The sequence below is a fragment of the Varanus komodoensis genome, unplaced genomic scaffold, assembly GCF_004798865.1.
Source record: "Varanus komodoensis strain SLA01 unplaced genomic scaffold, ASM479886v1 scaffold29_1, whole genome shotgun sequence".
In the NCBI taxonomy this organism is placed as follows: Eukaryota; Metazoa; Chordata; class Lepidosauria; order Squamata; family Varanidae; genus Varanus; species Varanus komodoensis.
In genome coordinates this window covers 4,756,380-4,779,784 of record NW_025335759.1, presented here as the reverse complement: position 1 = coordinate 4,779,784, position 23,405 = coordinate 4,756,380, and the positions used below count along the sequence as shown (strand labels likewise).

Here is a 23,405-nt window from a genome sequence, read left to right as displayed (position 1 = left end):
GCTGTTGTGGTGTATGGAGACTAACCTCCATTTGTACTGTTTTTCGCATTTAAATCTCAGAGAGCCAGTGTGGTGCAGTGGTTAACAGCATGGGACTGGAACTCAGGCCATCTGGGTTCTAGTCCCCGCTCGGCCATGGAGCCAACTGGGTGATTTTGGGCCAGTCACAGACTCTCAGCCCAACCTACTTCACAGGGTTGTTGTTGTGGGGATAAGATGGAGGAGATGTAAGCTGCCTTGAGCCCTTTGTAGGAAAAAGGCAGGATATAAATCAGGAAAAAAAAATCTGATGCCTAACTGATGATAGCTGTGGAAGTGGGAAGATAAAACCGGCTCAGTTAACTATCTCCTTTCCTAGTACAGCTAGTAAGAACTTTGAGAAGCAATTTAAAATTGGCACTGAGGAAATCTTTAACCCCTGCTTCCCCATAGCTGCAGTTTGCATCCAATTTTGTGGAGGGGAGATAGGAGTTTAAGTCTTTAAAAATCCATGATGCACACAGTAATCCCCAATCAATGTCTGTTTTACAACATTGTCAGTGATCTTTCAGTGTCTCCCCTCCAACAACTGTAGCCTTTTCCTGCTGGCAGAGACATAAGGGGAAAGCAGTTGAGAGTGTCCAGTGACATCCAGGTGCGAGGTGTTACTGTGGTAAGGAGCTGCACAGTCTCTGCAGCCTTTGATGGCAGTTAGACCATGGCAGGTTGCTCTGACAAAGACGGAAATAAATGCAGCTATTCCGCCCTGGCCAGAAAAGTTCTTCTGCCAGGATATGGAATGCTGTTGATTTGAGTGTGTTGAGCTGCCTGTAATCTGGACATTTTGAAAGTATTTGAAGTGCTACTCTTCTGTTATATCAATTGCAACAGATTGCATGTTGGGCCTTTCATAAGACCTGTGCTTAGTTTTGCTATGTTTCCATATGCAGTGCTTCCCATTTCTAATTCTTTCTGGCCTTCTCTGTGTATTCATCTCTTTTTAGAGTGTGTGCAACTCTCCCTTCAAAGAGGATACAGATGCAGTGGCAGAGGGGAAAAATATTGCCTCTCACTTTGAATGGGAGGTCTCAAAGCACTCAGTAGGCTGTAGTGAGAGCCATATGTCAGCCACGCAGGAATCAGCACAAACTCATAAATGTGACACTTCTTCTATAAGCAGCCAGGAGGAGGAGGAGGAGGGTGCTGCTGCTCTTGTTAAGAATGAGGAAGACCTAAGGTGTGAAAAGGGATTTTACTCAGATGTGGAGAAGGAGAACAAGGATTCAAAGCAGGTTGAGGTGGAAATGTCTGTAACCCCCGTTTTACCTCCACTGAACCTCCATGAGCAAGAGGAGGAAGCCTGTGATGTTGAAGAAAAAATAACAAGCAAGGCAGTTAGGAAGCTAAATGGAGGATGTCACAACTCAAATGTTGATAATGAATTTCCTGCCCTCATTCGCTGTTTCCAGGTAGTAAGCTTTGAACTCAGAACCTATCTCTTTGCAGTCCTCTCTGCTACATTTTCTGGACTCAATCTGCAAAACACTGCAGCAAGCATATGCCACAAATCCATGAAGAAGGATTTTGTTTAGATGGCTTGATATCATTCTCCACACTAATCGGCTACTTAATCCCCTACAGTTTGCAAAAACTATTCCTCTCCTTTTCACCCATTTATAAAGTAGAAGTGCTACAATTAAAGGAAACTTTGTCTTTTGCTTTGAGCCAAATATTTGTAAAGAAAAGAAAGTTTAGAGATCCCAAGGGCATTACATTTTATTACATAGCGTTAAATGTGTTTGCTCTGTGTTGTGAATATATTGCAGACGATACTGACCAGAGCTCCAATCTTACTTTTTCCCCTACAGTAACATATTTAACACTTAATCTGTATCCATCAGATATACATTTTCCAGAAAACACTGCCCCACCACAGTCATAATATTTGTTTGCCTGCTTCAGTGTTCCTGACTTAATACCATCTACTGAAATATTTGAATATTTAATCTAGTTATAAGGTGGCTACTGTCAGACTTTTAAAAGGTGAAGGGAATGGTGACCGAATGGGGCAAGCTTTGTGGTGCTTTTACTAATGGTATTTTATCTTTTGATTGTCAGGTGATGGTACAGCTGATTTTTCTTTTTCTGTTTTTTCTATCATTCTTGAACTTTGGCAATCCATAAGAGATGATCCGACACTGATTTAATAGAAGCTAGTGGACTGTACATGTTTCATACTAGAAATCTTGTTTTTGCACTTTCCTTATAGGTTTCCCATGTATAATTTAAATTCATATAATTTTTGTGTGTACACACACACACACACTAGTAAAGAGGTCAAATTGAGATTTCCCTCTTTATAGATGAGCTTAACAGTGACTGCTTCCGCATCTCGGAGTACAAACAACAATTGAGTCCATTGTGCTTTTATCAGACCAGTATCGGAATTATAATAATAATTGTTGGAGTATAATGATAGTAAATGTGCTCTATTTCAAAAAAACTGTTTTGTAGCCACCACTTGTGAAGACTCAGACCGTTACCATCTCTGATGTCTCCAACACTCTGAAAAGTGAAATTCCAACTAAGGAAGTTCCTATTGTCCACACAGAGACAAAGACTATAACTTATGAAGCTGCACAGGTAGGATATTCCATATCTGATATTGCAGAATTAGTGCAATGTTTTGTATAGCACTTATAGAATTCAAGATGTTTAATGCAGAAACTGTTTAAAATAAACATTTAACAAAAGCAAGCAATCTTGGGAGTTCCGAAGGCTATTTTTGTCCTGCCATGGTCCTACCATGGGTCCTCATGTTCAGATTTACAGAATCTCTGAAAATCAAAATGTTATTTGTTTTTAGAATTGAACATTTTGGCCAGATAGGAAAATTGCAGTATAATCATGTTTGAATATATTGAGATTCTTGAAATACCATCTCAAGATTGTGATCATGCAGATACCCAACAGGTTTGCTTTTTTAAATCTACCACCCCCTCAGAATTCTTCTGGCAACATCTTGTCTGGTGAAGAGATCTGGAGATCACAACAATTTTCATGTGTTTTGATGTTTGGGTTGGCCTAATTGAGCTTACATTAATGATTTTCAGAATTTAGCTTTTGGTCGTATGACTGCATTTGCTTTGGGAAATCCTTGACTTTTATTGGAAACTACTTCCATCTAGTGGTTACTCTGAAGGTACCACATTTAGACCTTCAATAAGTTTCACACAGCCTTTAGTTATTTACCAATAACTCACCCGAGTGAATACATACATGAGAAAATATTTCAAAGTAAGTTGAAGTAACACCAATGTGGGCGAAAGACAGATTTTAGAAAAATTGCTGCAGATCTTTCAGTCTTGGGTGGCAAAGCAGGACAAGCATTAGATTGATGAAGGGATAGCTGAAAGAATGTAATTAGCTATGCCTAGCTGAATATATTTGAGTCTCATAATCTTATAATGGTGACCCTGGAAGGTGTTTTTTTTTAATGGACACTACATACATGCAAGGCTTTGGAATCATTGTTTGAGTGTTGCTTAGATGCTTTGAAACATTAAGCACACATAAGATCGTTAATGCATCTTTCTGGGTTGTCTTTAAACTAAATGAGATTGAACTGCTGCACCGTGCTACCTAAACACAGTGTAAGTATCAAGTCATATTGGTTAAGAAGTTAGTGTGAAATTGTGAGCAGAGCATGTGCTTTCACAGAGAGTACTTTCATATAAATTGAGGATGGGGACAATTTATTTTTATTTATTTATTTATTCATTAAAACATTTTTATGCCGCCCCGTTCGCCGAAGCCTCGGGGCGGCTTACAACAATAAATTAATATAAACATTAAAAATCCAAAAAATACAATATAAAATAAGCCGCCCTGGCCAGATAAAATCAGTTAATACTAACAGTTAAAATACCGCTTAAATAAAAAGGTTTTCGCCTGGCGCCGAAAAGCAAATAACGACAGCGCCAGGCGGACCTCTCTGGGGAGCGTGTTCCATAAGTTGGGCGTCACCGCAGAGAAAGCCCTCCTCCGAGTAGCCACCCTCCTAATTTCCTTCCCGGAGGGTTCCCGGAGAAGGGCCTCTCCCGCTGATCTCAAGGGGCGGCTGGGCATATATGGACGTAAGCGCTCCTTCAGGTAACCAGGACCCAAGCCGTTTAGGGCTTTATAGGTCATTACCAACACCTTGAATTGGGCCCGGACTTCAATGGGAAGCCAGTGAAGCTGACAGAGAACTGGAGTCATGTGACCATAACGCCCAGTCCCCGTCAGCAGCCTGGCAGCTCTATTTTGAACCAACTGAAGTATCCGGACCGTCTTCAAGGGTAGCCCCACGTAGAGCGTGTTACAGAAGTCAAGACGGGAAGTCACCAGTGCATGTGTCACTGTCGCCAGGCAGTCGTTCTCCAGGTAGGGGCGCAGCTGATGAATCAGCCGAAGCTGGAGGAAAGCGCTCCTCGCCACTGCTGTTACCTGAGCTTCCAGTGAAAGCTCTGGGTTGAGGAGCACTCCCAAGCTGCAGACCTTGTCCCTAGGAGGGAGTGCAACCCCGTTCAGGGCAAGGGTCACTTCACCCTCTCCGAAGCCCAGTCCGCCAACCAACAGGACCTCCGTCTTGTCTGGATTGAGCTTCAGTTTATTGGCCCTCATCCAGCCCATTCCCTCGGCCAGGCACCGGTTCAGTACAGCCACTGCCTCACCTGGATTGGTGGAAATGACATGGAGAACTCCTGTATCCCTGCAGTCCACAACTTGGTATCTGCGGGGACCTCCACTGGCACCCACAAAGATTTCCCCTTCCTGCCTCCTTAAAAAAGAGTTTTATGAAAACTCTTGGAAAACGTTACAGCATCTTTCAAAGTAATGCCACCCATTCTAACATCTAGCCCTCCTCTTTGTCTCTCCACTGTCCATTTTTCTTGTTGTTTCCCCTTCCCTTCCAGCCTTCTTACTTCTCCCCCTACCAATACTAGCTCACTTTTGTTGAGCCAGGGCCCTGTGGCACCCGTTATGCGACTAAGCACATCCGCCATTTTGTGGGGGTGTCCACAGCAGTTTCTACCATTTCCGAATGTGCCTGTTGTTCCAAAAATCTTGAGGATCCCTGCTGTGTCTTAAGAAATTTTTCCTATTCCTGACACATGCAACAGGGAAAATGTGGTGTTGGTATTAGAGGCTGCAGTGGATTGCACCAGACACTTCAGGCTAATTGCTTACTAAACAAAGTTATTTGTGATAGCTGTGTGCATCTCAATATTGGTAGCAATGCCTAATCTCAGGTGGATGATGTGGCTGTCAACATCCAAGCAGAAATTCCCTCACTGTTCATCCTCTTATCTGCATTTTGAACTAGTTGTTTGTTTCCAAATGCCAGTTATATTTCCAATCTAGTTGAGAAAAGGTTAGAACATAAATAACACCAGAATTAAGCAGTAACAGCAAAGATCTTTTCAAAATCTGCACAATGCTGCTTTTTTTTTTTTAAGAAGTGTTTCCTTGCTGTCTCAGCAAAGTGCTCTCTACTTTCATTTTTTCCCTGGGGAAAATGGGCCAGAGCAGTTCATCTTCTTTATCAATATAACTGTGCTTCAAATCCAGCAAAGGTGGGATTATCACTGCTTTGAGAGAGAACCTTCAAAACATTTTGAGAAGAACTATTTCTCATGTATTAATCCCAGAAGTGCTAACTGTACTAGATGTCGCATTAATTCAGAATGAATTCTGTGAAGAAAGTTCTTTAAAGTTAGCAACTCATTGAGTAAGGAGATTATTGATACTTTAATGTATCTTTGCCGTAGACTGATGATGGCAGTGGAGATTTAGACCCTGGAGTTCTGCTAACTGCTCAGACCATCACTTCAGAGACCAGCAGCAGCACCACCACTACGCAGATTACAAAGGTAAAAACAGTACTAGCAATTGTGTAACCTTACAGATAAGCTGCCTGCTGGCAAAAGAATTAATTGTACAAGTATACTTAACTCCTTTCTGTCTTTGGGTGGTGCCTTTCAAATAGGATTGCTAGTATGTGCAAACTCCATTGGAGTTGACTGGTTCTTGATTTCATAGCATGATGTTACTGGTTGTTGAGTTTCCTTGTTCTGTCTGTGCTCTGATAGTACACAGGAATCAGTGATACTTTGTGAGAGTTTTCAGCTCGGACAAGCACCACCCAAGATACTTGCACATCCTCTTTTTGATACTTTTTCGTCCTATTTTCCTCCGTTTTCTATCTCATAGCAAGTGTTCCTATTCATATGAAAATGAATGATTTGTTCATGAATATGTTCATACTCCATTTTTCTTCCATCATACAAGTTCCCAGATGGTCTCCCATTCTGGCATGGACTAATCCTTGACCAGTCTAGCCAGATGTGGACACTGCTCTGGGGAGAGACCATTAGCTAATATTATCTGGGCACAGGAGTCCTTCGAAGCCACAATAATCAGTAATACACATTGTGCTGGACCTCATTGCCCAAAGACACATGGTACCCGCATTTATGTGAATCACTGCTTTTGTTGGGTCTGACTGAAGAGATAGGCCACATAAGACCCTTTGTTTCCGGATTCCTTCATTGGTGTCCACTAAGGCACCTTCCAATTTTGATTTTCAAAATATTTTTATACTTTTCTTACTGACAACTGCAGCTGCTTCAGAGTAAAGTGGGAGCCTCTAGTTGCTGCCATCTTAATTTCTCATACATGCCTCTGGATAGATTATTGTTCCTTTGTGACTAGTTGTGCCTACTTAAGGTAGCCATTTTATGGTAGTTCTCATAAAATTCTTAAATTTTCAAATGTACTCATGAGCCCCAACATGAACTAAGTGCTATTAAAGGATCTGTGTTGTTTTAAAAATGAGAAGGAAGTTGCCAGGAAGCGCAATCTTGGGTTAAAAAGAGATGTATCATAAATGGACAGAAAAGGACAGGGTTCATAGCTTGGTGGTGCTCCTTGACCCCAGCTGTTATTTGTAGTGCCCTCTGTATAGTTTTAATTTTGTTTTGTGCCTTTATACTGATTGTTTTTGCTTTCATTGTGAGCTACCTGCAGGCTATGGGGCAGCAGAAAAATGTAATAAATAAATATGCCGACGATGAGCATATTTAGCTATGGTTTTGTCTTAATTTTTTAAAGCTGTTCTGTAACTTTCTGTTATCTTTGAATGGTAAGCTCATATTCAGGTTTATTCTCTCATAACAGACTGTGAAAGGTGGAATTTCAGAAACACGAATTGAAAAAAGAATTGTAATCACTGGTGATGCAGATATTGATCATGATCAAGTAAGATTTATTTTAGTGATTCATTTTTTAATCCTTTTGTTCCTGGAGCTTTTATCAATGAAGCAAATACTCATTCCTTTGGAGTCTCAGAAAGTATTTGAAAATTCATCAGTAATAAAGATCACAACTCCTTGTCAAAAACAGATCAATTTCCCCCCTTTGATGAAAGTTCACAGGGCTTCCTTGACAAGGGATTGAAGAAAAATTTTTATTTTGAGAGCCAAAATAAAATATGACAAAACGTTTGAAATGGGTACATAGGTCATTGATTGTACAAAGAAGGATAGGATAGCAGTCTTAATTTTGATCCAGAACTCTGAGTCATATGGGATGTAGACGCCAGTGCTAGATCATAATAGGAAACATAATGTTGTTGCTCTGGAACAAAACAGTTGGGTCTTGATGCTCTTTTATTCAGGTTCTTGTTCAGGCCATCAAAGAAGCTAAGGAGCAGCACCCGGACATGTCTGTGACCAAGGTGGTCGTCCATCAGGAGACAGAGATTGCAAAATAAGTGGCAAGGCCAGCTATATAGGATGTGTATCAGGTACTGTTCTTTTTCAGCACTGCTGTATTGCAGAGCACATCACTTGTTAAATTTAGTCGTTCATGGGGATAGTTTATTCCTAGAAGCAAATTAGATGTAACCTTGGCAGTGCACTGACCAGCCATGCGAAAGCTCGGGCGAGTCGTGGCTAATGAGACATGGCTCGTGATGTCATTGCCTGGCGCCGCTACTCCTTTCCGAGCATGCGCAGGGCCCCTATGTGTGCTGTTATCCGATGCTCGGCCACTGGGGAGATGCTGGGACGACTTGGCTTGCGTGCCGACAGAGAGGGTTCTGCTCGCTGTGGCACACGTGCCATAGGTTCACACCACTGCCCTAACCCTAATTTGGCACTAAAGTTCCATTGAAAAGAGGGCGATTTTGAAAAAGAGGGGGCTCAGAGTGGACTCTGCGTGCCTGCTGTGGCACACATGCCATAGGTTCGCCACCACTGTACTAGATGGACCCTTTGATCTAGTATGGCTCTGCCTATGATCCCCAATTCCTGATGCTGCATGCTAAAATTTCCCACCATGTCACATCCTTACATGTGAGGCTCTTTGCCAGCATGTGGATGGTTTGATAAGGGTACTGAAGACTATCTTCAGACATACAGATGTTATTTGTGTAATACAGGTTATGGGTCATTTTTAACTCATAACTTTCTGCACTTAGGGACCCAAAGTGGTTAACAACAAATCCAAAATATTGATAAATAGAGTGTAATATAGTATAGCACCTATCAAAACCGTGCAAAGCAAGCAGATTTAAATTTACAGTTCAGTCTCAAGTGCTTGAGTATTGTGTGAACAAAAGAAACAAGCTCAAGGAGTAACATACTCCTTTTGCAGAGTGAAACAGACCTCATTGCCACCTGTGTCTGTTAATGTAGCATATCTGAATACTGAATGCACATGTGCAGAGTACGTATGCATGCATTTGTTTCTGCGTGTACATCTTGCCCCATTCACTAGCTATAGAGTCTCAGTGGATGTTGTGTTTTTACTATGTGGTAACTTAACATGCACTTTTATTTTTCTAGGCAATGTCTGCTTCAGTCTGCAAAGGCCACTGAAGATATACCAGCAAAATTACAAGGAAACTACCTTGGAGCACCATGACCTCAAATTTGCCAGATTTACTTTCAAGCAAATGTTGTATCATTTCTTACTAGGAAACTGCTTTTTGATGTTTACTTGGGGTTCTCTTTAATACAGTGAATCCTTTTTTGATTATCATTTTTATATTGTGACTGACAATATGCCATACTTTTCACAGTACAAAAGTATTTTTTTTACAGGTTTTCATTTTTCTTTTTCTTTTTTGCATTCCCTTTCTCACCACCTTTTTTCACATTCTGGATCTGTATCGTGATTTCAAAGCCCCACACAAAAATAACATGTAGGGCTTACCAAAAGTGGTTGCCTTTCACTGAGTTGCCCTTCATGTTCCTCTTTCTCAAGCGGCTTGCTTTTTCACATACCCTTGAACATGCTGCTGTGTGGTCGTGTCAATTACCTAAAAGTAGCCCATCTTACCAGAAAGTTCAGAAAAATCACTTTGTTTAATGTTCTGATATGCCTCTTACGACCGATCTGAAATAGAACTACAGTTCCCAGCCACCACTCTTTTAGATATACCAGGTGCAGGTGTGTCTGCCCTCTTTGCCTCCGAATTCCCTGGCTTTTGTGGATTTGTCAGCCAGTAGATGCTTGAACATAGAAAGAGGTTGTGGTATTTGCACAGGTGTTTCAGTAGTTGTCCAGGAATAATGGAAGTTGCTTTATCTTTGATACTGTGAATTCTAGTGCTTTTAGATGAACTGTGACAAGGCACCTTGGCTTCCTCCATTCTTTCTGTTTTCTCTTTTGTTCTCATTGGAAAACTGGATCTCTTTTCTGCGATTTTATTTGTTTTCCATTAAATTAAGCCTATTAGAACTGTGTGTTTAAGAGGCAAGAACCCTGAATGCTAGGAAGTAGGCTGTAATTTGCAATAGTTTTTTCAACTTTCCAGTTGTTTGTGTTCAGCTTTTGTTTTGTATTTGTTAAGATAGTTTTAAAATCATACTGGTTTTTAAAGCACTGTTTAAACTTGGCACATGGGCAACATATCAAAGTAAGAGTTACATGAAATTGTTTCCACTGATTCTTGCTAAAAACTAGGCCGTTTTGAGAGTGACTGTACTTGTTTCCATCATGTATTGCTCCTTGCAAGAGACGATGGCAGATTGTTGTTGCTGGACACAGTCCACAGAGAGAACATTGCTGTTGTGTCTCCTCCCTTCATTTCAATGGGGTCCTATAAAATTCCTTATATAATCCCATCCAAATGAATGGAGGATGTAGAGCAGCTGTGAATGGCGACCCTCACGCTGCTTTGCTGCTGTACTAGAATGAAAGGACAGGGCATAGATTGGCTGCAGTTTTCAGCACCTTACAAAGGTATCATCACTGGAGAAAGTTGTATGCCTGTGTGTGTGTGTGTGTGTGTGTGTGTATAATTGTAATTGGACAAAAGCAGGAATAGATGCTGGGAGATTAAAAAAAAGATTCCCCATATCACTTATTCTGTTTTTAAATTGCACATTCAAACAAATCACATAAACATCATTGGTAGGAAATACTCAAGTTTCACTTTCTGAACATATTTTTGCCTCTTGTGTTATGAATTATGGAATACCAAATTTGGGTGCAGTGTGCTCTTCACTAATATGATACGCTTCCTTTAAGCATTATTTAGTCAGATGGTTTTGTTGGCAACACTGAAAACTGCAGACCTGATCTTTTCTTCCAGCAGCATGTGAGCATTCTGTGAAAATGTATACCTGTAGAGTTCTGAACAATGTTACTGCTATGAAAGGTGTAAGATTGTATTGAATATGCCACATAAATAGCAGTGATGGGTGGGGGGTTTGATTCTAGCATATGAGAAACTGAAAGGAATGTTTCGTGCTTATTTAAGTTAAAGGACAACAAATATACACATTGATGATTTGAGTTCAGTAAAAGTAAGTTCTGGCTCACTGTTTAGAACTTTTCTTTTAAGCTCCTGGGTCATGCTGTAGGTTTCTTCCTCAGTTCAAGTTCATTTTAATTAGAAAATCAGTACAAGCTTCCTTAGAACTTGAAAGAGTTATAGGAGTGCAAGCCCTGCTTGATCAGCTTTGCTGTAATGTGTAATAGGGCACTGCTAACCACCCTGACCTTCTGGTGACTGACATCCAGTGCCAGGAGTAAAGCCCAGCTGGAAACAGTAGGACTCATTTCCAAGTGAGCAGTGAAGAATTGGGCTATAATACTTATTCGGGAGAATTATATATCCTCCTGTATTCTACAAATGAACGTTTAAAAATAAATAAAATTAGTCCATAGCACTTAACATATGTATTTATTGTGGAAGATTGCTTTGGGTGTGTCACTTTCTCAAATGACAAATCTTAGTACCTCTACGGCTTTTTAGCCTCTGATATTAAAAGTTTTAAACAGCTGCCTTGAAAAAAATATTCTAAAGAAGGTAATCAAACCTCAGTGTAAGTGCAGCCCTATTTTTAAAAATTTATTAATGGAACTATTGCTTTCCAATATGTTTTTTAAGAATATGTCTTGTCCTTCCACCAGCTGTTACTCAATATGAGGTATACCTTTTCATGTACTATGTCTAGCTAGCTGGTATTGTCCTGGTCTGTTTAACAATCCACCTTGACACATTTTTGCATGAAAGGTAAATCCTTTGTTAAACAGACGCTTGACTTGACATAATGAGGGGCATGCATCTCAGACTGACCTTTTCCTTGGCCTTTGTTGCTACAGTTCCTCTTCCGTTCTTCTTTGTGGTCTCTGTGCATCACCCGTAAGGGCTCTGTGCCTGCAGGAAACCTGTTGTTGGGAAGGTGTAATAGCTGGGAGCATTTTGGTGGGAGTGGCTCCCACCATTCCCTCAGTTTTCATCAACCATCTTCCCTTGGGATTTCTCACTTTCTCTCAGTCTTTCTCTCTCTCTTGTTCTTATCTCAGAGTGTTTTCATCTTTTTTCTAATATTTTGAGTGTCTTTCTTGGTCCCTTCGTTTCCAAATCTTTGCTAATTTTCTCTCCTGATCTCCCTTCATTTAACTGCTCCCCTGAAGGGAATCCTCTTTGTCCACCCTATGTATCTTCTCCTTGACTTCCAATATTTTCTTGCCTGTCTGCCCTCTTTTTCCAATGGCATGGAAGGCTCCCTTTTGTAAACGCACCAGTGGTGATGCCAGGCTGCCCCCATCTGACAGACAGTCTTTGTGCCTGTTGTGCTTGGGAGAATGGCATGTGCCCACATTGCCAGGCATTCTTTAAAGAGAAACGGAAGCGAAGGGTCTGCCATCTCTACATGAAGAACTGGAATAAGACCCTTCACACAATAGAAGCTTTGGCCATGATGAACAGTATCACGGTGGTGTTCTGCATCAACAAGCAGAGTGGTACCAGGTCAATTCCATTAACATGGCTTGCTGTTTGCATCTGGGACTGGTGCATCAACTGATGCATCATCTTGACAGCCATATCACCAGGACTGACAGCAGCAGTCTGGGAGATATATTCCTGCTGTGCGGGATGGGGACCTTGTTCTCCCCCGCACCCCTGCCATTTCCTCTGAGAAAGCGAGTACTGGGGAAGATTCAGCAGGATGTTGTGGACTGTATCATGATCAGCCCCTGGTGGCCAAGGCAGCCTTGGTTCACCCAAATCCACACCTTACTGTATGTTTTAGCTTCTTTTGCACGTGCCCCAAATTGTATACATAGCTGCTTATGTAATTTTTTAAAGTGGTTGCTATGTATTTACACAATGTAATGTCAAAAATCCTACAAAATCTTCAGGGAAGGAAGCAAGTATGAGTAGACAACTTGAGAAACAATCCTGGAACATGGAAGGACAAATAAGCAACTTGCAGTGAAGCAAACATATAAACAGGACAAGATATAATTCGTGAATAGCTGAGTCACTCTAGCTTTTTGCCTATTTCTTGGTTTTTATAGCGTTTATCCATCACAAACCATCTTGGGAAAAGTTTTGTGTGTATAATATTAACAGACTTAAACAGAAGAAAGGCCTTCCTAGCTAGCTTGGGCATTGTATGGCATCGTAGGCATTTCTTATGTCTAAACTTGCATAAGGGTGTGCCCTTAAGTAATAATACTTGATCCTGACTTTGCGTAATCAAAACTGAGCTTTTCAAGTCAAACAGAGGATTCCTGCCTTCCTTTAAGTTTATTCAGGATTGTGTGTACTTTGTGGAAGACAATGCAAAACATATGCCTCCAGGTAAACCAATTCTGTGGCAAGAAAATGCCGAACTATGTAAATGATTTACTATCTGAGTCATGCAAATCGATGTGGTTTACACAACATTTGTGTCAGTTATTTTGCCATTTCCCCATCATTCTGCTTGTGATAATGGTAGTAAGAACCACAAATCATTTCACAAAGTATTATATCCCCCTCCATTGACTAGAAATTTAATTCAAGAATGTTCCAGCCATCTATGTGCTGCCAAACAGTGCCCAAACACTTCACAGCTTAATTTTGTGGCAGCAAGTTCTAGACACTGGCTGAGCCATGCTGGGGATTTTCTGTCTAAATTTCCAAAGGATTGTGCCTAAAATTTGACTTTTGTAGGAACCTCGATTCTGTGGCCAGCGCTGTGTTTTGTGATTATTTTTTTTGTGAAAAATTAAAATGTTTGCTTGCCGCTTGGGCTCATAGTCACTGGCCTGGTTACTGGTGGCAGGAAGGATCACCTTCTCACAACCAGCTGTTGGGCCAGCGTTGCTTTTCATTATCTTTCAGGCAGCTTATACGCCACAAGTGACTAACACGTACCCATGGGCACACCCCCCAAATCAATTTCCTTTTTAGAATGTACTTGCCAAGCTGACTTAGCTTACCACAGGTGCTGTGATCACCACTTAGTTCTAAGATACCCAAGGCTCTATCTTCCTGAACAGTCTGAGTCAGCAGGGAACTGTCACTTGTGAAGGAGGAATGTCAGCAGGCTGCTTGCACTCCCAAACCTGCCACCATCACTTGGACAGTGTAGAATAAACTTGGCTTTTTGCCTTCTCAACATTATTGGGAGCCATTGCTGCCATCACCAATGCGATCAATGAAATAGGGTGTATTTATAATACTGAGATGGCAACATGCTCCCAATTGCTTCCTCTCTGATGTATGAGATTATCCAGAAACTGTTGTAACTGTATAGTAAACGGAAGCTATGTATGTATGAATGTGTGTACAGAAGGAAGGGCAGCAGCATGGGAGAATCCATACTAACCAGACTGGAAGATTAAAAAAATTACAGCTTCACTTGCCAACAATTAAAATAATGAATAAACATTGGGGGTGTTTAGGTGGGATCAAAAACTCTGGTTTAACATTTTCATAAAACATCTATGTTTTAATTATGGGTTTTTGTTTTCTTAAACATTGAATCACAAATTATTTCATTGCTGATATGAAGGAGCTTTGTAAATTTTTTAAGACTGGTGAATTGTATAGAATAGTGAATGCTTCTTTTAAAAAATAGGAACAGAGTAAAAAAGTAAATCTTTATAGCTTATGTAGCTATTATTTTGAATTTTTGTAGTCAAAGAGAAGGTAGATGTAGCATTTAGACATAAGTGTTCAATCTTGCTACTTGTATTGCATTTTCCAATAAATTTTCAAGTAAAAGATGTCATTGTGGTTCTCCTTTAAAGCTTTGCTTTGCCAGCACAACTGAAACTCTCAAATGCTGTGGAGTTGTAATTCTTAAATTTATCTGTACATAGAGCTCAAACAAGTATTTTTCTTATTGTACTTTAACAAGGACTGCCAATTCTACTCGGTCAGTGTGATGAATGGGAAACCTATTTCAATTCCCCTTTCAGCCATGAACTTGTCAGATAACTTTTGACAAAATCAGCAGTGATAGCAATTCATATTCGGAAGGTTATTTGGAAAACAAACTGTTGAGCATTATGGTCTTCAAAATCCTACGGAAATACATGGCAAATTGCCACGAAGTGTCAAGCAGCATCTCTTGAAATTCTGGCTAGATTCTGCCTTTAAACCTGAGAGGAAGACTCTCACCTTTCTTTGGCTGCTGTCATCTCATCTCTCTCTCTCTTTCTTTCTTTCTTTCTTTCTTTCTTTCTTTCTTTCTTTCTTTCTTTCTTTCTTTCTTTCTTTCTTTCTCACTAACTAACTAACTAACTAACTAACTAACTAACTAACTAACTAACTAACTAACATTTCTATGCCGCCCCCATCGTAACAAAGCCTCGGGGCGGCTCACAACATAATTAAAACATATAAATAACAATACAATTAAAAATTAAAAAGCCCGGTAACATCCTATAAATACATAATTAACAATTAAAATAAGTTTTAAAAAGGTCTTAGCCTGGTGCCGAAAAACATAACGATGGCGCCAGGCAGATCTCTCTGGGGAGCGCATTCCATAGGTGGGGCATCACCACAGAGAAGGCTCTCCTCCAGGTACTCACCCTCCTAATATTCACGGAGGGTTCCCGGAGAAGGGCATCTGTTGCCGATCTCAAGGGATGGGAGGGCATATATGGACACAAGCGTTTCTTTAGATATCCAGGTCCCAAGCCATTTAGGGCTTTATAGGTCATAACCAACACCTTGAATTGGGTCCAGACTTCAATTGGGAGCCAGTGAAACTGACAGAGAACTGGGGTTATATGAGAAGAACGCCCAGTCCCCATCAGCAACCTGGCAGCTCTATTCTGCACCAATTGAAGTATCTGGACCGGATCTTCCCATCTACCTCCTTTAATGCCACCCTCAAGGGACTGTACAGCATGGTAAAGCTATCTCTGCTTGTAGCCAGATTTATTGTCAGTGCGTAGTGTCATGGTGGATGCTGTCATGATGCTATTTCTGTAATACTGTGGGCTCACATGCCCTGACACCTAAGCTAATAATTAGTTGTTTGACCACGATTATCATCTGAAACTGGAATTTGCAGTGTCAGCCAGATAGTTTTCTCGGCAGGCACCCTGTCTTAGCTCGTACTTCTGCAACATGCATGCTTCTTTGGCTGTAGAGCACATGACCGAGCAGGTGTTTCCAGGACCAGCTACTTGGAAAGTGAACTGGACGCCCCACCAATCCAAGCAAGGCCATGAGCTTGGGGCTGGCGGTGGGGTTAGATCTGGACAGATGACAACTGCATAGAACATTTGTGAGGAATTACCAAGGGAAGGTCCATGTGAGGCTGCTCAAGTGGTCAAGTTGCTGCTTTTAAGGGCCACATGGTTCACAGCAGAAACTGGGATGTTTTGTCAAGAATAAGGGGCTGCCACTTGAAGAATTTATTCACGTATATCAACAAAGCAACTGGCTCTAGGCACTTGGTTTTCTGAATGGTGACTATATACGGATGACATTCCATATTCTGACCTGGAAAAAGTGTTCTAAGCAAAATGGTGTTCAGTTTGCAATACATCCAGTTTTTAAATTTTGAAATAGGTAATTGCAGACTTTAGCAATAACTTCGCATAACTTTAGCAGACTTTAGCAATAACTTTGCTAATATTCTTTGAATGAACTGTAAACACATTGGTTGAGGTTTGTGCTTACATAACCATGGTTAAAGTCTGTGAGGAGTTCCCATGTAAGTTGGAGAAAGAGTGCATGCAACACTACAGCCTGTGTAAACTCTCTCAACCATAGTTACGGGAAGGAGCTATATTTGCCTGGTCTTTTAAATCACATCACTTTTTCGTGGTCAAAGACTTTCCCCTGCACTGGAAAAATGGCTGTGGAGATGGACACATGCACTATCAGTAAAACTTACAATTTAACAGTAGTAGTGGGTGATACCACAAGTAATGCTCATCTAATACTTATGCATCCCCAGTCAAAAAGTTGCTTTGGAATCTGGCTTCCCCTACTAACAACCGTGCTTGAATGGTGTTTCCTGTGCAAGCAGCTCATCTTTCTAGGACGGGCCATTCGCTCAGTGTACATGCCAGGATTCAGTATGTCTGTCTTGCTGATAGGTGAATGAACAGACCATTCATGGAGTGTGCTGAATGACAGAACCCTCTTCTCAAGCCAAGGCAGGAATTCTACAAATTTGTGTTGCAGGACCCACAGGGGGAGCACTTTGCAAGGCTTAGAAACCTGCCAGGTGTCCTGTCTTTGAGGAGCTGTTGTTGGAGAGCAAATATCCAGATAATCTGCCCTTCAAAAGCCTTGTTTTCCATGTTTTGGCTTTCTCAGCTGGCTCTTGTGCTTTCATGTGTATTTTTCCTCCTGAATTCAAAGGGTCAGCTGGCATTGATTTTTGTGTGGTTTGTAAATTGGCCTTGGAACCCAAGAGAAATCCATATACTTCACAAAAGCCAGGAAGGACTGTCAGGCCATATATGTATAAGAACACAGCACTGTAGATCAGTGGTAAATCACATGTTTGCATGCAGATAGTCCTGGATATCTCCAGGTCAGGCTAGGAAAGAATCCTGCCTGAAACCTTGGAGGACTGCTTCTAGTCAGCGTCCGTCTAGAAGGACCCAAGGTCTGGCTTAGTATAGGGAGCTTCCTATTCCTGCAATGGATCAGACCAAGGATCCATCTAGTCCAGCAAACGGTTCATACAGTGATGATTCAGCTGCCTGTGGGAAACGCAAGGAGGACATGAGTGCAGTGGGACCCTGCTCAGCAGTGGTGTGATTCCCGAAAAGGTTCCGGGAATGGACGGAGCGATACTAGACCTGATGGAATTGGGGTGTGAGAAGAAGCGGAGGGGAGAGAAACAGAAGACTAAATGGGTGAGTCGGAGAGAGAGGGTAAAGCAAGGGGCTATGGAAGGGAGAGGAAGATGATGGCGAAGTTGGGAAGTAATGAGAAGGGGCTTGAATGGAGGCTGGGGGTGGAGAGAGAACTATGTGGAAAGGTCTATCCAGATAAAGATTGGGTAGCACCAGGAAGCAACTTCTCTGTGGTCTCTCTGCATCACACACAGGACCAGGACACACCATTCCTGTTCCAGTGCCCCTGGCTCAACTCCCTCACCATCAAGTTGGTCCGGGAAGAGCCAGCACTGCATTCCCTCCACGTCTGAAAGGCCCTGGCCTTTCCTTCCGCCACTCGCCAAGATTTCACATGCTACAGCAGTGGGAAGAAGTGCCTCCCCATGTCCTTGCAGTGATGGCCAAGATGGGTCGCAAACTCGTCCTTCTTTCATCTTTCTCCCACCCTCTTTTAAAATGATGCCAGCGACAGAACCCTTCTCCTCCTCTTCCTATAATAATATAATATCATTTATTTGTCGCAGTATTGTTATTATGTGTGTTATCACTTCAGAAATATTTTACTCATTTTGCCCTTTATAAATTATCATCAATAATTTTCATTTTTATACTGTCCCATAGCTAAAGCTCTCGGGGTGATTGACAATGCTCCATAAAAACAATACAATAAAAATACCATGACATCTTATCAAGGAAACATTAAAAATTACAAGCAGCTTAAAAACATACAGTGAAGAATACCTGTGTAAAAGGCAAAACACCTGGCATGGGAAATCCCCTCAAGCCTCAGGAAGCTGCTGGATTGCCAAGACAGTAACTCCCCTCATGAGCTCACCTGAGGCTGCAAGGATTGCATGAAAAGTACACCTTGCAGCAGGTGTGTTGGCCCACTTCCTCAGCACTCTCCAGGCCTCCTCACTGGTCTTGGGGTGCAGAGCATCCAGGCTAGAAAGCTCTCCAAGTACAGTTTCTCTATATTCAGTGGGGATTCCTCCCAGGAAAGCAAACATAGGATTGCAGTCAAAAATTAAGTCGAAGGTGCAGTGACGAGCGCCTCTTGTTTTTTGCCCTTCGTGTAGTTGTTGCATAGCCTGTGTAAACCCCTGAAGAAAATGACCCCTCCAACCTTCCTGATGAGAAATGGGAAACCTACAATAATCCAGATGTTGCTGGACCCCAGCTCTCAGCAGCGTGTCCTGCATGGCCATTAATGGAAACTGTAATCTGACATTGTCCGGAATGCCACATGCTTCCCGCTCTGACCCAGATTCACCAAAAGAAAGGTGGGAAGACATTTAGCAAAGGCAAGCCAATTTCATTGCTTCTCAGGTGGATTTTTTTCCTCTGCAACCTCAGTAGCTGTTTTCTCTGCATTGCTTTGCCTGCAGTATTCAACTGGGTCATTTGCAGCTTACTGTGTGCCATCTGGAGCCATTTGCAGCCATCCAGCTGTCTGACTCTGGGAAAGATCTCCAGGAGGACTTGGGCTGCAGAAGAGCTCTGAGCACCTTTCAGACCCAGGTGGTGGTGGCAAGGATCTCTGCCATGGTCCTGCTGGCAAGAACCGAGAGAGAGATCACATCCATAATGACAGAACTGCAGAAATGACAGTGGAGGGGTGACTGTAGATGCTGCTAGATGCTGCCAGATTCCATGAGAGCAAGGTCAGTCTTCCAAAGGCCCGATGTTCCTTGTGGCACCCTCATCTCCCTGACAGAAGTTGGTTACAGCATCAAAAGATGACGGTTCTCCCCCACACACACACCTTTTCCACATTATCTTCTGTGAAAACAGTCTGATACCTTCCCCCAACATGCCTCATAAACTCATAAAAACGGGAATGAAATGCTTTTCAAAGCCATGTAATTCATCAGCTTCTCTGGTAATGGAAAATGCTGGTCCCGGCCAAACAGTATGCATTGCTCAGATGAAGGGGGTGCGGGTGGGGGAGCTGAGCTCAGAAAGAGGTAAGATCAGGGTATTTTTAATTTATTGCCACCATCCCACGGCTTCCCAGCAGAAGGGAAGTGATCTGGCCTGGCTGGCAAGGGTTCAAGTTTGTCCAGGCATATGTCAAAAGGTGGTCTCTGCCCCCCTGGGGAATTTTGGGAAAGAACTCAGCTGAAAAATAAATGAGTAAAAGGGAGGCTAGGACTGCTGTTTCCCAAAAGCTGCTTCTTTCTGTTGATATCCCAGAAAGGATGCTGAACCAAGGAGCCTCACGAGCAAAGGGCCGCGTACCTCTGTGCTCAGCGGATCTTGGAAGTGGCAGGTGTTCAGTTTAGGCAACCCATGCACAGGTTAGCCTGCTGTTTTAGCTTAGACCGGGATGAGTAACAATTGACTCCAGATGGTCTGGGCTACACTTCCCATCATTCCACACTCTTGGCTCTGTTGGCTAGGGCTGATAGGTGTCATAGCTCTGCAAGGACACAAGCAGCTTACCCCTGTGTCGAGGTTCGTGATGCCACCAAACATGATGGGCACCTGATTCAGAATGTCAATTTGCAGGCATAACAGAGTTGTGATAAATGCCTCTGCTAAGATCCTGTCCCATCCATCCACTTCTCCCTAGTTTTTCTGCAGCTCAGATTGTAATCTTAGGTAGACAAAAATAATGTGGAGGGGGAGTTCGTTTCCTCCTACCCTTTTCTCCCTCTCCATCCCTCCATGTACTTTTCCAAGGCCATGGGAAACTGAGCACGGAGCATTAGGTGCCCTGGGAGCATTCCATTTCCCATGGCTTCTGGTTTCTGGTAAGTTGCCACAGTCGTGTTACTGTCAAAGACTGGAGAGGGGAAGAAAGACTTGCCTGCCTATGGTCACTGTTACAGCTGCCAGCTAGGGCGGGAAGGGAGAGATTTGTGTGTCCTGGAGAGGGGACTTATGTGGTGGTCAAGCAGCAATTATGGACAAATGCAGAATGTTTGAACATAAATGCTCCTTCCCTCTGAAAAGAACTGAAGTTGCTTGCAGTTGCTGAACTGATTCCAAACCAGAGCAGGGGAGCTGAGCTGTAACTAGTTATGTTCTTAAAGCGAGATACTTTCACACAGAAAATGTTGCCCTACAAAACAGTCCTAACCCCAAGACATTACTAAGTAAGATTAATTTATTTCTGAGTGGTGTCAGTGCATCGTCTCCCCCCACCACCCCCAGCCCTCTTCTGGGAGGCAGCTTGATGAGATTGGCCATTTTTGGATGGCTTCTTAAGCCTGTTCCACTTGCTAAATGCTTCTGAATCTTTATTTTATTTTATTTTATTTTATCTTTTTTGAAAACCTGGCACAAGAGTGGATTTAACAGCTGAGGCTTTTGGATTGCTTAAATCTGACAGACAAAACTCTGCATAAAACATCCATTTTCCTAAACAATTTACATTGCACTTTACAATGTTGACTTCCTTGCAGTCATTGCTCATTCTCATAACGGCTTTATTAGGTAAATCTTGATTCCCATTTTAAAACTCCAAGATCCAGACTGAGAGCAGGAAGCAACCTTGTGCATACTGCAGAAGCAATCAAAATCATTTGGAGCTGAACTACTGAGGAGGAGATTGCTCTGCATTATAAATTGTCCAGAAAATCCAAGGCTAAAACCTATGCCTGGGGCAGCGGAAGCCACAAAAGACACCCCCTGTCTTTTTGGGAACAGCCTCACTCCTCAAATCTTAAGATGATGAAGCTGCAGCCACCGACTACCTGAACTGGAGGGCTTGGTGGTGGCAGGAAGCAGCCTCCCATTACGCAGGATTGCTAAGGATGCAGAACCTGCTTGGGTGGCCCTGGGTTCTGGTTTGCTGAGGCCAGTTCTCTGTTGATGGCATTCTTGTTTGAGGGACTGTTCTAGCCCAGTGTAAAGATGAAGACTTCAGAAGGGAGAAGAGACTGGTGATCTTGACCTCACCTGTCAGCACATGGCACCTGGACAGGTGCACAAATCACCTGGCCATGATCCTCTGCATCTTTATGTATGAGTTACCATATGACCTTGTGATGCCATAGAGGGCTTGCTTAGCTTCCAGGCGGTCCTGTGTTTAATTCTTAGCATCTCCGTTAGGGCTGGGAAGTCCCCACCTGTTCCCCCAGAAAGCCACTGTTTCTCAGTGTAGAATGGCTTTCCACATCCTCAGTCCCTCCGGATCTTTTCAACAACTGTCCTGCAATCCTGGCTATTGGCTGTGCTGGCTGAGATTCATGGGAGTCGTGGCTTTAAAAAATAGTTGCTTGTTCCTGACGTAGTAGTGGCCAGAGCATTTCCTTCTGGCCATTCTCAAAGGAGCCCACAGTCTCAAAGCATCTGGCCATGGCAAAACTCTGTGTATGGATTCTTTCCAGGTGGTGACAGAGACTGACTTTAGTCTTTTACCTTTTGGTAGGAGTGTGTGTTCATTCCAGACCTGACAAAACACTGGACAGAATGGGATCTGTTCATCCAGTTCACCCTGAGTCCTGCCAGGGCTTTCTGCTGGTGGTGAGAGAGGCCATGGTGATCCCTTCTGACATGGGCAGGAGAACTGTGGTGCTTTCCCCACTTTACCTCCCTGCTTTGCTTTTGGCACATCGGTCAGCCTGCAGCCCCCTCCCACAGCTGGGAGAGCCGATGTGGTGGAAGCGGTCAGGAAGAAGGGGGTTGTGCGACAGGGGAAAGGCCGTGTCCGGCGTCGAGGCACGGGGAGGGAAGCACTCCTGGCGGGGGAGCCTGAGCCAGAGCGGCCGAGGTTGCATCCACTACATCCCCCTGCGCGAAGATGCTGCCGGAGCTTTCTTCAAGGGGGGCGATGCAGCAGGGCCCCTCCTTGCACTGGAGGGGAGCAGGCAGGCCTGGTGTCGGGGAGGCAAAGCAAGTTGCAGCTCTGCCCTTCCGGGGCTTTGCTGCCTCTCCCTGCCTCCCTCTGCCCCACGGAGAAGGCAGGGGGACACTCCTAGTCCGAGCTGGCATCAGGGGTCAGCAGGACCAGGCCCCAGCCAGGTCCACGTCTCAGGGGGTCCACTGGCGGAGGACCCCGGCGTTGCTCTTCTCGCCACCCTTGCGCCCTGCCGCTCGCTGCGGCCCAGGCCGTGGTGCTGCCGTGAGGAAGGAACAGGTGTCCCCCCGTGTGGCATCCGGGCGTGCTCTTCGGCTCTCTGCCGGGCAAACAGGCAGCCGGGAAGAGGTGCAGCAGCCGGGGGTGATGCCGCCGAGGAAGAGCGGCCCACTGAAGGGGTCTCGCCAAGGACCCCCCAGGAGCTGGAACCAGTATGGCCCCCTGAAGGCGTGTGGCCAGCTGGGCCATGATGGGAAGCCGAGTCCAATACCTGCTGGAGAAGGCACATCCGGGCCACGTCACAAGGAGGGAGCGGCTTCAGCACAAGGTTGCTTCTGGAGTCCGTGGAATGGCCCGGCCCAGCCCAGGGCTCCCCGCTGCATTTGCCTTCCCTGGACCATGAGCAGATTTCTGCAGCTGGCCTGTGACGAGGTCGCTGGCTCGGCTGCTCCATTCCCCATGCAACTGTGGCACATGGGCCATCGAGGGCAGCTCAGAGGGCCTTGCCTGAAGCGCCTTTGACAGCATCCGATCAGAGAAAGCATTAGACAACTGCCACAAAAGCTGAGGGGTGGTTGCTCCCCCCAGACATTCTTCCCCAAAGCAGCACCCTCCAACTGGTTTGGACTCCAACTCTCATCGCCAGGGTGCCAGCGTGACTAATGAGCAGGCTTGCTGGGAGTCACTGTTCAAAGTATCTGGAGGTGCCTGGCTGGGGGGGTGGCTGCCCCCGAAGATGGGCTCTCTA

General features: G+C 43.6%; 1 protein-coding gene across 28 annotated transcripts in view; it reads left to right on the top strand.

The window, feature by feature from the left end:
• The window catches only part of EPB41 (erythrocyte membrane protein band 4.1), a 116,993-nt gene extending 102,452 nt beyond the window's left edge, over positions 1-14,541 (top strand). For 15 of the 28 annotated variants that reach the window (XM_044434699.1, XM_044434700.1, XM_044434715.1 and 12 more), the window contains 6 exons: positions 984-1,448; positions 2,494-2,622; positions 5,793-5,894; positions 7,201-7,281; positions 7,700-7,828; positions 8,871-14,541. In XM_044434699.1, coding sequence (XP_044290634.1) covers positions 984-1,448; positions 2,494-2,622; positions 5,793-5,894; positions 7,201-7,281; positions 7,700-7,795 — 873 coding nt within the window. In that variant the 3' untranslated portion in view covers positions 7,796-7,828; positions 8,871-14,541. The remainder of the gene's footprint in view (positions 1-983; positions 1,449-2,493; positions 2,623-5,792; positions 5,895-7,200; positions 7,282-7,699; positions 7,829-8,870) is intronic. The other 13 variants (XM_044434726.1, XM_044434724.1, XM_044434723.1 and 10 more) reach the window with 1 other exon arrangement.
• The last annotated feature ends 8,864 nt before the right edge of the window (positions 14,542-23,405 follow it).